Source organism: Mobula hypostoma, chromosome 18 (assembly GCF_963921235.1).
Source record: "Mobula hypostoma chromosome 18, sMobHyp1.1, whole genome shotgun sequence".
In the NCBI taxonomy this organism is placed as follows: domain Eukaryota; kingdom Metazoa; phylum Chordata; class Chondrichthyes; order Myliobatiformes; family Myliobatidae; genus Mobula; species Mobula hypostoma.
The window spans coordinates 25,942,253-25,955,409 of NC_086114.1; the positions used below are offsets into that span (position 1 = coordinate 25,942,253).

General features: G+C 45.2%; 1 protein-coding gene across 1 annotated transcript in view; it reads right to left on the minus strand.

Moving 5' to 3' along the window:
- Positions 1-1,675: 1,675 nt before the first annotated feature.
- The window catches only part of sgpl1 (sphingosine-1-phosphate lyase 1), a 114,756-nt gene continuing 103,274 nt past the window's right edge, over positions 1,676-13,157 (minus strand). The window contains exons 13-14 of the mRNA XM_063070606.1: positions 9,887-10,007; positions 1,676-3,209 (exon numbers count right to left, since the gene is read on the minus strand). Coding sequence (XP_062926676.1) covers positions 3,066-3,209; positions 9,887-10,007 — 265 coding nt within the window. The 3' untranslated portion in view covers positions 1,676-3,065. The remainder of the gene's footprint in view (positions 3,210-9,886; positions 10,008-13,157) is intronic.

Consider the following 13,157-nt stretch of genomic DNA (forward strand, 5'->3'; position numbering starts at 1 on the left):
CTGATCTGACTACAACACTTAATGCAGGGTGCAGTTTTTCAAATTCAACACAAGAAATAATTATGGGTACTGGAAAACTAGCAGTAGGTGATGGAAATACAAGTTAGGCAGTATCTTGAGAGAGAAGCAGGTCAATCTGATGTTGAACAGCTTTTGAGGAGGGGGGCGAGAGAAAAGGGTAGGGAGGATCAGGCGAGGGAAAAGAGCGGGGAGTAAAAGACCAAACACAAGGGAAATGAATGTAAATGCTGGAACAGTTTCAACAAATTAAGTTTATTACCAAATATCAATTACAAACTTGTTAATACATATTACACCAAATAAATTTGGATGATTTTCTGAAAGGAATACAGAGGTACAGGGTTTGCACAGCTGCATACAAACCATCTGCTGGAATGGCCCCCTCTAGTTACTACACACATCACAATACACACAGGTTCAATGTCTTCCATCTTGCACCAAACTGACACAAAACAGGCAATCCTCAGTAACCTTCAGGTAAGAGTTCCCCCAGCAGAGTTGAGTGACGTTTTGAGCAGAGACCAGTGCCACACACTAATAAAGGGACTACGCACCACGCAACACTGATCTACTGTCAAGTGGACAGAAATGTGGGACGGGTTTACAGGGAAACGGGAGAGGGAGAAGCTTCTTCGCGTCACGTTACTGTGCAAAACTGGCCAATCCGTCTCCCTGCTATCGAAACATGACTGAGTAAAGCTGAGGGAACACCAAAAACAATTTTTGAATCATTTTATGAAACATTACAGTAATTTCCAATTGCATGGTGCAGGGGTGCAGCTCAACAGGAACCCGACATCTAGTCAGAGTTCAGAACCATTGGCCGCACTGCCTCAAGTTTGTACCAGGAAAACTAGAAGTCAGTGGAATGGGTTTACAGACTCTTACAGACTGAAATCTGATGAGTGTTATGGCTTAAATGTGGAGAAAGTTGAGACCACCACTTTATGGCTGTCCTATTTAAAAAGGTCAGAAAACACTACAGAAATATTCTCTTAGAAATAGGTGTCAAGTTTCTAAAGATGGAATGAGATGCAACCATTCATGCTAGCAGAGTGCCACCCGTTTAAACCTGTTTGGAGCCACAGACTGGTGGGGGAAAAGCAGTGCACTTTCTGTTGACTGCTGTGGGTCTGTGCTTCCACTGGGATTTTACACACTGATCTTCATCATCTGCTTGGACTCCGCGAAGCTTGCTACGTGGGGAAATAACCGAGTAGTGCACAGTGTATGTATGTGCTTTGCCCAGTGGGCACTGGTATATAGCCTGACATTGCCAGCATGTCACAGTTCAAGCTAACTAGTCGCAGGGTGCTGGTGTTTCATGGGGCTTCAGTCTCATTCACGTTTCCATTTTCAAGTCTGCCATAGCAGGGGGCTAACAGCACAACCAGCAATATGGAAGGACGGGGGAAAAAATTACGTGGCACGAGTTTTACTGGCAGCTGACTTTGGGAAGTGTGTCCCAGAACATTTTGTTAACGATTACTGCTGCAAAGCAGAATTTGCAGTTGCGTGTACCAGGAGAGAAAGGAATAATGTTCAAGAATTAGTAAAAATCGAGCCCACTTTTAAAGATAGCATTAAAGTACCGTTAAAATCTTGCCACTATTATTCACAAGTGCTCCCTGATAAAGCATGCACTGGTGTGCAGTTTGGCGACACGAGAGTCGCACTCTGAGCAATTGCTACAGTAAGTGCAGATTTTCAAGACGTCACCTAAGGTTACATGTGATCTCAGGCTCCGCCTCAGTGACGAAGCAACAGAAGTATCCAAAAACACCGACACACATGTAATTGAGTGAAACACACACTCTATGACACACGCTGAAATACTTCAAACCATTAATTTCAACAATGGGGAACATTGAAAGGAAGATATTCCTACAGTCTCAAAGGAGCGAGTCAGGTGTCATTTCTTGAAATTGAAAAAAAAAATCACATCCCTTTGTAATATCTGATCAATTTGAGCAATCAGACAACAAAAATTGCACAGCAATCATTTTTTAAATGCGATTTTTAAGGCAGCCGAGAAACCCGTCTCCAATCTGTCAGTGAATATAACAGTGGTTTTATTTTGAGTTCAAAACAGTCTGCTGGTTGAGGCGAAAGGCAACGTTGTTTGTGCAATTTTTGGAAACAATGGAACTGTGTTCGAGGTATTGCAGCCCTCTACATGAAATGGGGCAAAACTGTGCAATCAGTGACAGTGAGCTGTAATTACGTATATTTCATGGTAAAATAGAGCCTCCAGGCTGCTCATCCATTTGGTTAGGATTATGAACCATGAAATCTTTAGCTAACCCCTGACATTTCCACCCCCTCCTGTCTACATCAATCACAAGATCATGATTCCCTCAAAAGATCACATTTTGCTGGAACATCAAACACAATTCCAATGTGAAAAAGACCAAACAGAGGCTGCCACTCCAGGGTTATAATGTCCCTTATTCATCTGGGTAACAACCTGTGTCTAGATGAGCAATTAACATTCATCACTCCCTCCTCCTACTCTGGTAGCTGATGAATCTCCAGGCGCTAACCTGTTAGCGCAGGTTTACACTGAGAGTTACCAGTAATGACGAAACACAAGATTTGCTCCTTTGAGAAAAATTCCGCAAAGACGTTTCATGCAAATGGAAAGAAAGTTTAGAAAGGCATCAAGGTGAATTGCCACTTGCCTCCAAATCCTCAGCAAATCAGTCACCAATGGAACGTCCTCCTCAAAAATCTGTGAATTCCCTTTCTGTTTACAAAAAAAATAAATTTCATACTTGGATATTGTGCTGCTCATGGGCCAAATTAATTAGTTCGAGTACAAGATACCACAAAGGTATAAAATAAAGGCTTTTGGGCTTCAGAAGTGGCAAATAGGACACAAAGAAAGAATCAATCCCACCTTATCCAATTACATATTCCCAGATTTCTATCTGCCTGCAAAAAGCAAGGAAGAGAATTTGGTTCTGGACACCTCAGACATCTTCTAAAACTTTCTCTTGCCAGTCAATCCTTGATTTCTTTATTAAAAAGCTGCTTGGTGCCGTTCAGTGCTGCATTGAATCTCCATTCATGTGGCTCTTCTCGTTGTTGGGAAGTTCGGTGCTGTAGAGACAGTCCAGGAATCCGTGCGATATTTCTGTTACCAGAGAGCGATCAGGAATCGACTGTGCCATCCCATAGATAGCACCCTGCGGAGAGAGGAAGGGAAATTGAGTTCAGGTCATGACAGAGTGCCCTACAACAAACTGACAATATGAAATGGTTCTACAGCAAAAGTCTCAAATAATGGACTCCATCCTCCAAGAAGGCCACAACTTTGTCATGCCTTAATGATCCAGAGAACTATGCTGGCTGGAGTCAGGGCTTTGTGCTTTGGCTTTTGGTAGGGTCACTCACGCCAAACAGCTCAAAGGATAGAGACCAGACTAAGAGTGGTCCACCAGTCCTTCAGGTTTGGGGGTTTAGCTCCCTAACAATCCTGACTGCTAAAACAAAATTGTTACTGAAACAGCAATGAATGACCCCACTACATCTGAGTGCGACGGTATTCCTGCATCTCCGTTCAGGTCTTGTATGACTAACAGTAGTGAAAACCCAGAGGAAGTTACTGACGTGATAAAGTAAACCCTGAACACTGCCAAAGATGGAGGACCTTCACTGCTATCCTAAATGCGACGGGCATAATGGGCAGTAGATAATGGACTCCATAATCAGAGGTGCAAAAGCAACTAGGGAGACATCATGCAGGATTCCCTGAAGGTTAACTTGCAGGTTGAGTGGGTCGTAAGGAAAGCAAATTCATTTTGAGAGGACGAGAATGTAAAAGCAAGGACGTAACCACATTTGGAGTATTGTGAATAGTTTTGAGCCCATTGTCTAAGAAAGCCTGTGTTGGAGAGAGTCAGAGGAGGTTCACAAGAATGATCCCGGGAAATGAAAGGATTATCTTATGAGGAGCTCAGGGCCTATTCTCACTGGAGTTTAGAAGAATGAGGGGGGAGCTCATTGAAACCTATCAAATATTGAAAGACCTAGGGTAGACATGGAGAGGATATTTCCTATAGTGGGGGAGTCTGGGACCAGAGGGACCAGCCTCGGAATAGAAGGATGTCCCCTTAGAACAGAGATGAGGAGGAGTTTCTTTTGCCAGAGGATGGTGAATCTGTGGAATTCATTTCCACAGATGGTCACGGAGACTAAATCATTTGTTATATTTAAAGTGGAACTTGAGTCAAAAGTTACGGGGAGAAGGCAGGAGAATGGGGCTGAGAAGATTGATAAATAAGCTATGATAGAAGGGTAGAACAGACTTGATGGGCCAAATGGCCTGATTCGGCTCCTATGCCTTATGGTCATATAATCTTACTGTATGTAAAACAAAAGTATTTTTATTGTCAAACAACCCAGAATGTTTCAACAAAATCCTGTCCAATGAACATCAACGTTGTGCCACAAGGAGAGCTGTTTGGGGCCTTGAGATCGGTGGTATCTATAACCCTGAAACTCAAACATTCCCCAGCAAAACCCAAGCAGTCATCCACTGGTAAACTGACCCCACTTCGTCAACCAGCTCCAGGTTTGGGTTCTCCCACTCCCACTCCACGTACACAGGTACACTAACATTGACTGTGGTTCAGGCTCCATTCCTAGAAGCAGTAGTTATTCAAGGTTTTCAAAGTAAAAATTTACGTAGAGTTTTCGTGTTCTCAAGCATTCAAAAGTCACTCAGATCTAAAAGTAATTGAAACACTTGATCCAACTTAACTAAATCAAATAAAGACTCTTAATTGCCTTTCTCCTGGCATCTTGATTTCTCTCAATTTGCTGGTTGCTATGGCAGTTAACCTGGGATGGATTCAGTCACTAAGATTGGAAAGGTCAAGTACAGGCCGAATCGAGGCTGCGGGGCCCAGGCCTGACAGCGTATTGAAGTGACAAGGCCCAGATCCAAGAGCTAGGGCCGAGCTGAGGATTGACCGATTTAAGCACCGGGCCAGATTGAAAAGGTCAGGACATCGGGGCGAGAGACGGGCCAGTGATCAGCTTATTGCTTGGCGAAGTGAGAAGTACTCATCTCTGTGCTGAACTGAGGCTGTGGCCTGCAACTAATGGGCCCCTGGATCTGCCGTGACTGGCTTCGTGGCTGTGGACTCACTTTCATAAACTTTAGTTGTGAATGTTATTTGCTTATTTTTTATTGTTTGCACGATTTGTTTTTTTTTTGGCACATTGGGTATTTGACAGTTCTATTGAGTGCCTTTGTTTGGTGGCTACCTGTAAGGAGATAAATCTCAAGGTTGTATATAGTATACATACTTTGATAATGAATGTACTGTACTTTTAATTTTACCCAGTTAGTTCAGTAAGGTGGCTCAGTAGTGTAGCAGTTAGCGTAGCATTACAGTGCGAGCTTTAAGATCAGGGTCCAATTCCCACTGTTATCTCTGGGGAGACTGACCATGTGGATTTCCTCCCAATTGCAGGGATGTATGGGTAAGGGTGAGTAAGTTGTGGGCACGCTATGTTGGCATCAGAGGCATGGCAATGCTTACATACGGCCCCAGCACATCTCAGTCTGTATTGGTCAATGGCTTAAATGATGCATTTCACTGTATGTTTCAATGTATTGTAGATGTGACAAATAAAGGTAATCCGTAATCTCAGTATATGGAATCCCCAGATAAACAGTGCCGGCGTACCATGAATGACCCTCTGCTACACTAAAGTCTACTCAGGAATAACCCATTTATGCATTTACCAGCACAATCTCAGAGCATAATCAACCTAGGATAGACACCAAGCGTTTGATCAAGAGGTAGGTTTATAAAAGACCATCCTAGACAGAGAAATGGGGAAAATTTTGTGCAGGGAAGGGAGACGTTGGGAAGGAGTTCCACTATTCAGCATTTTGGAGCTAAGGGACCCAAGAGCAGAGCAGTGTTAGCCAAGGATGCACAAGGAAGGAAAACAGGGCGCTAAAGACATTCACAAAGCAGGAGGGGTGAACCCAAACGAGGGAGTTTTGCAAACTCATGCTTAACTGGGTGTCCAGACAAAAGAAACAGAGTTTGACAATGTTCAAAGTGCACTTCCATGACCTGCTGTGTTTCCCACATTGCTTTTATTCTCATAGAACCAACTTGACTTGGAGTTCCCTGGTTATCGTTCCCAGTTAAAGACTGATTTATACTTATGTGTCAAATCAACGGCGTAGCCGCAAACCCTACGTGGATCCCTACGCCGTAGCCTGACGCGCACCTCTCCCAAAATGTAACTACGCATCGTGGCAACGCAGACCTCAACAACTGTGATTGGTCCGCTTGGTAGCGTCGCATTTCCTCCTACGCTGCAATAGCTTCCCATTGGGCGACTGAAGGGCAGGGAAGGAACTCTGGCTGCAATGCTTTCCATAAAGCTTTACAGACCTCCGAAATTATGGAGGACACATTCTGCTTTTACGAAAAAAGACGCTCGCTTTAAACTTGTTTACCCTGAGAAAGACTACCATGACCATGAAGCCTTGCACGGGCAGGTGTGTGCGCATGCGTGACATGCCCAAATGGCAGAGCGACGCAGACACACCAATGCACAAGTATACACGAGGAATTCTGCAGATGCTGGAAAATCAAGCAACACATATCAAATTTGCTGGGGAACGCAGCGGGCCAGGCAGCATCTCTAGGAAGAGGTACAGTCGACGTTTCAGGCCGAGACCCTTCGTCAGGACTAACTGAAGAAAGAGCTAGTAAGAGATTTGAAAGTTGGAGGGGGAGGGGGAGATCCAAAATGATAGGAGAAGACAGGAGGGGGAGGGATGGAGCCAAGAGCTGGACAGGTGATTGACAAAGGGGATATGAGAGGATCATGGGACAGGAGGCCCAGGGAGAAGGAAAAGGGGGGGGGACCCAGAGGATGGGCAAGGGGTATAGTCAGAGGGAGAAGAAGGAGAGTGAGAGAAAGAACGTGTGTGTGTGTGTGTGTGTGTGTGTGTGTGTGTGTGTGTGTGTGTGTGTGTGTGTGTGTATATATATATATATATATATATAAATAAATAACGGATGGGGTACGAGGGGGAGGTGGGGCCTTAGCGGAAGTTAGAGAAGTCAATGTTCATGCCATCAGGTTGGAGGCTACCCAGACGGAATATAGGGTGTTGTTCCTCCAACCTGAGTGTAGCTTCATCTTTACAGTAGATGAGGCCGTGGATAGATATGTCAGAATGGGAATAGGATGTGGAATTAAAACGTGTGGCCACTGGGAGATCCTGCTTTCTCTGGCGGACAGAGCGTAGGTGTTCAGCAAAACGATCTCCCAGTCTGCGTCGGGTCTCGCCAATATATAGAAGGCCACATCAGGAGGACCGGACACAGTATATCACCCCAGCCGACTCACAAGTGAAGTGTCGCCTCACCTGGAAGGACTGTCTGGGGCCCTGAAAGGTGGTAAGGGAGGAAGTGTAAGGGCATGTGTAGCACTTGTTCCACTTACAAGGATAAGTGCCAGGAGGGAGATCAGTGGGGAGGGATGGGGGGGACGAATAGACAAGGGAGTCACGTAGGGAGCGATCCCTGTGGAAAGCGGGGGGGGGGAGGGAAAGATGTGCTTAGTCGTGGGATCCCGTTGGAGGTGGCGGAAGTTACAGAGAATAATATGTTGGACACGGAGGCTGGTGGGGTGGTAGGTGAGGACCAGGGGAACCCTATTCCTAGTGGGGTGGCGGGAGGATGGAGTGAGAGCAGATGTGCGTGAAATGGGGGAGATGCGTTTGAGAGCAGAGTTGATGGTGGAGGAAGGGAAGCCCCTTTCTTTAAAAACGGAGGACATCTCCCTCGTCCTGGAATGAAAAGCCTCATCCTGAGAGCAGATGCGGCGGAGTCGGAGGAATTGCAAGAAGGGGATGGCATTTTTGCAAGAGACAGGGTGAGAAGAGGAATAGTCCAGATAGCTGTGAGAGTCAGGAGGCTTATAGTAGACATCAGTAGATAAGCTGTCTCCAGAGATAGAGACAGAAAGATCCAGAAAGAGGAGGGAGGTGTCGAAAATGGACCAGGTAAACTTGAGGGCAGGGTGAAAGTTGGAGGCAAAGTTAGTGAAGTCAACGAGCTCAGCATGCGTGCAGGAAGCAGCGCCAATGCAGTCGTCGATGTAGCGAAAGAAAAGTGGGGGACAGATACCAGAATAGGTTCGGAACATAGATTGTTCCACAAAGCCAACAAAAAAGCAGGCATAGCTCGGACCCATGCGGGTGCCCATAGCTACACCTTTAGTTTGGAGGAAGTGGGAGGAGCCAAAGGAGAAATTATTAAGAGTAAGGACTAATTCCGCTAGACGGAGCAGAGTGGCGATAGAGGGGAACTGATTTTGGGTCTGAAATCCAAAAAGAAGCGGAGAGCTTTGAGACCTTCCTGATGGGGGATGGAAGTATATAGGGACTGGACATCCATGGTGAAAATAAAGCAGTGGGGGCCAGGGAACTTAAAATCATCGAAAAGTTTAAGAGCATGAGAAGTGTCACGAACATAGGTAGGAAGGGATTGAACAAGGGGGGGATAAAACTATGTTGAGGTATGCAGAAACGAGTTCGGTGGGGCAGGAGCAAGCTGAGACAATAGGTCTGCCAGGACAGGCAGGTTTGTGGATCTTGGGTAGGAGGTAGAAACGGGAAGTGCGAGATGTGGGAACTGTAAGGGTGGTAGCAGTGGATGGGTGATCCCGAGCGGATAAAGTCGGTGATGGTGTGGGAAACAATGGCCTGGTGCTCCTTAGTGGGGTCACGATCGAAGGGTAAATAAGAGGAGGTATCCGCGAGTTGTCGCTGTGCCTCGGCAAGGTAGAGGGCACTTCACCTGTGAGTCGTCCAGTGCTCCCAATGTGGCCATCTATATATTGGCGAGACCCGACGCAGAATGGGAGATCGTTTTGCTGAACACCTACGCTCTGTCCGCCAGAGAAAGCAGGATCTCCCAGTGGCCACACATTTTAATTCCACATCCCATTCCCATTCTGACATGTCTATCCACGGCCTCCTCTACTGTAAAGATAAAGCCACACACAGGTTGGAGAAACAACACCTTATATTCCGTCTGGGTAGCCTCCAACCTGATGGCATGAACATTGACTTCTCTAACTTCCGCTAATGCCCCACCTCCCCCCCGTACCCCATCCGTTATTTATTTATATACACACATTCTTTCTCTCTCTCCTTTTTATCCCTCTGTCCCTCTGACTATACCCCTTGCCCATCCTCTGTGTTTTTCCCCCCCTCCCCCTTTTCCTCCTCCCTGGGCCTCCTGTCCCATGATCCTCTCATATCCCTTTTGCCTATCACCTGTCCAGCTCTTGGCTCCATCCCTCCCCCTCCTGTCTTCTCCTATCATTTTGGATCTCCCCCTCCCCCTCTCAAATCTCTTACCAACTCTTCCTTCAGTTAGTCCTGACGAAGGGTCTCGGCCTGAAACGTCGACTATACCTCTTCCTAGAGATGCTGCCTGGCCTGCTGCGTTCACCAGCAACTTTGATGTGTGTTGCTTGAACGCACAAGTATAAATGCTCGCAACGGCGTAGCCCACTTGCGTAGGCTGCGGCGCAAGCTGGTACGCACAAGTATAAATCAGCCTTAAGTCTACATTCTTGGAATAGACAAAATGCCCAGCAGGCAAAAATATCGTACAACTCTAGACTGCCCATATGACTATAATTAACTCGAACATCCTTTGCCTTTTGCTTCTTTCCATCAAACTTTGCAACCAAACCAAACTTTACAAAGTTTTGCCCACTTTGTTCAGGGTGCAGGTAAAAGGGAGTTGTTGATTAAACGCAGAATACAGCAGGACATCCTTGCACGCAATACCCTGCTCCAACTCACCCGGCCGGTCGTCTTCTCAGAGGGGTTTTTCATTATTTCAGCTACACTCTGACGAACATCCTCCACAAACTGATCGGCCACACCGCTCCTGGTGTGCAGAAGCGTCACACATATGTGAATGCTGGAAGGAAGCAGGTAACAAACGTTAACACAACCAGGATGCTCAGTCAGTGTTCCACTGGGGCTTCCCAGGGATGCCAGGCAAACATGGTTTGTAGAAATACTCCTAATAAACAACACGGTGCACTGTTCAAACTAGAGAATTTGGGAAAACTTGCATCTCTGTTGGACCTTGTACAGTTTTTAGATGTGTTAAAATTCTGTATCACTGTCAGAATATGGTTGATTTTCATAGGATACGGCAGCGTAACGGGCACAGTAGTGTGATGGTACAGCATAGTAGCATAATTATTAGCCTAACACTATTAAAGCACCAGCAATCAGGGTTCAATTCTCCCCACTGCCTGTCAGTTTGTATACAGGCATCCCCCGCTTTTCGAACGTTCGCTTTATGAAACCTCACTGTTACGAAAGACCTACATTAGTACCCTGTCTTCACTTTCAGAAGGTGTTTTCACTGTTACGAAAAAAATTCAGCGCGCGAAAAAAAGCAGCGTGCGCCCCGAGCAGCCGTTCTCCCCGGATTCGGAACGGCATTCTCACCAGCATTGCTTTAACACGAGCCTGTGAGCAGTCGTTTGCAAGATGAGTTCTATGGTGTCGGAAAAGCCTGAAAGAGCTCGTAAGGGTGTTAAACTTAGCGTAAAACTAGACATAATTAAGCATTTCGATTGTGGTGAACGAAGCAAAGACGAAGTGAGTTTGGCTTGTGGAAGCTGACGAAGACGATGTTGAAGAGGTTTTGGCATCCCATGACCAAGAACTGATAGATGAAGAGCTAATGCAATTGGAAGAGGAAAGGATAACAATCGAAACCGAATGAGTAATGATAAAGTACGACTTTAATTTTGAAAGGGTACGTAGGTTTAGGCGATATTTGCAAGATTCTTTGAGTCCTTACAAAGAACTATATGATAGAAAAATGCGCGAGGCTCTGCAGTCAAGCAAGCCACAGCAGATGACGAACCTCGACCTTCGACATTGAGGTGGGCAGTCACAGGAGAAGATGAGCTGCCTGCTGTAATGGAAACAGATGACGAGATGACACCCCAGTGTCCCACCACCCCAACACCCAGGCCACGGACAGATACTGTACCGATTCGCGGAGAATTCAGCAGTAGCCGGGAGGCACACAGCACATCTTTAAGAAAAAAGCCGAAATAAACATGCTAATTAATTAGGTGCCGTCCCACACGTAATTGTCGGCCCAGATCAGAGGCGATGCAATCAGCAATCGGCACTGATCTGGGCCGACAATTATGTGTCGGGCAGCACGTAATTAATTAGCCTGTTTATTTTGGCTTTTTTCTTAAAGATGTGCTGTGTGCCTCCTGGCTACTGCTGCACCCCTGCGTGCTTCACAGCAATGTATCTCTCAGCGGCCTGGAGGGCGGTAGCCACTGCACCACCCAAACTGCAATGACTCAGCCTAACATACCATCATCTGTGTGCTTGGCGCTGTCTTCCCGATTTCGGTAAGTGATACTACACTGTACATACATTCTTTCTACTTTATATAGGCTGTGTATTTTTACATGTTATTTGGTATGATTTGGCAGCTTCATAGCTTAAAGGTTACTGGAGAGCACTTGCGCCGCGTTTTTGCCAACAGCGCTTGCGTGAGATTTTCGCTACGGAGAACAGTTCAGTAATGTGGAAAAGTATTTCTACTTTATATAGGCTATGTATTTATCATATCATTCCTGCTTTTACTATATGTTACTGTTATTTTAGATTTTATGTGTTATTTGGCATGACTTGATAGGTTATTTTGGGGTCTGCGAATGCTCACAAAATTTTCCCATATAAATAAATGGTAATTGATTCTTTGCTTTATGACATTTTGGCTTACGAACCGTTCCACAGGAATACTCTACCTTCAGATGGAGGGGGAAACCTGTATTCTCCCTGTGAACGGGAGCTCCAGTTTCCTCTCTCACTTTCAAAGATATACAATTAGGGCTGGTGAGTTGTAGACACGCCACGTTGATGCCAAAAACATGGCGACACTTGCGGGGTGCCTCAGCATAACACTCACCAATTTGATTTGATGCAAACGGCACGTTTCACTACGTTTTGATGTAGATGTGTCAAACAAATTTAATCTTTAATCAAGATTCCATAAACATCAAAACAATAATGACCTATTTTTATCATTTCTGGTCAAGGATTAAACATTAACCAGGAGGAACTGCCGTACTGATATTAAAAACTGTATCATAGGATCTTTGACTTCCCATTGATAGCTCATGGTATATTGCTTTATCAATTCAAACACAATACAATCAACTCTGACATTGCACTAGGTACTGTATTGTCAGCCTGGGTTTCTGAAAAATCGAAGCTTGTCCAATTTCAAATTTTTTAAATGTCCAACATTATTCCAGTTTTAGGCAACAGTCAAAGGATGGTGGAAATTTGGAACTCTCTTCTGCAAGAAGAATTAATAATGTGCTGTTCCACTTAAAGCCAATATCAATAGATTTTCATTCACCAAATACATTAAGAGGTAATTGGGAGGCTGAAGAATATGGACTGTCCTGGGGTTAGAGGTGTGCGATTGTGAGCGTGTAAATGAGGGCTTGTTTTGCTGCTGTTATTTTGTTACTTCTTGTGTTCTGTGTTGTTTTGCCAAGTATTGCAGGCATGCTATGTTGGCACTGGAATGTGTGGCGACACTTGCTGCCTGCTCCCAGCACACCTTGGGTGCGTTGGTTGTTAACACAAATGGCACGTCACTGTAAGTTTCAATGCACACGCCAAACTTGAATAAGTTTTAAAATGTATATGATTTTATGCCACGAACTCTTCGATTAATACAGCTGGTTCAAGGAGCTGAAAGGCCAATTCCAGTTTCCAAGTTATTTAAACCTTATCGAAGGATTGGTGACCTCATTGAAGGAATGCACAGCAAACGATAAATGCAAATTATAGGCTGAGTACCCACTGTCCGTCCACAATTGTGAAAACATTTGATCCACATAGCTCCGAATTTCATTCCAATTAAATGTAACAAGTAATGACGAACAATTTATACAAAATGTACTGGGCGGCTTTAGGCAGCGGCACTCTTTGGCAATCTACTGACACACCCTCCAGCAGAGTCTCAGTAATGGAGAAACTACAGCGAGAATCACACGAGCAAGGCCGA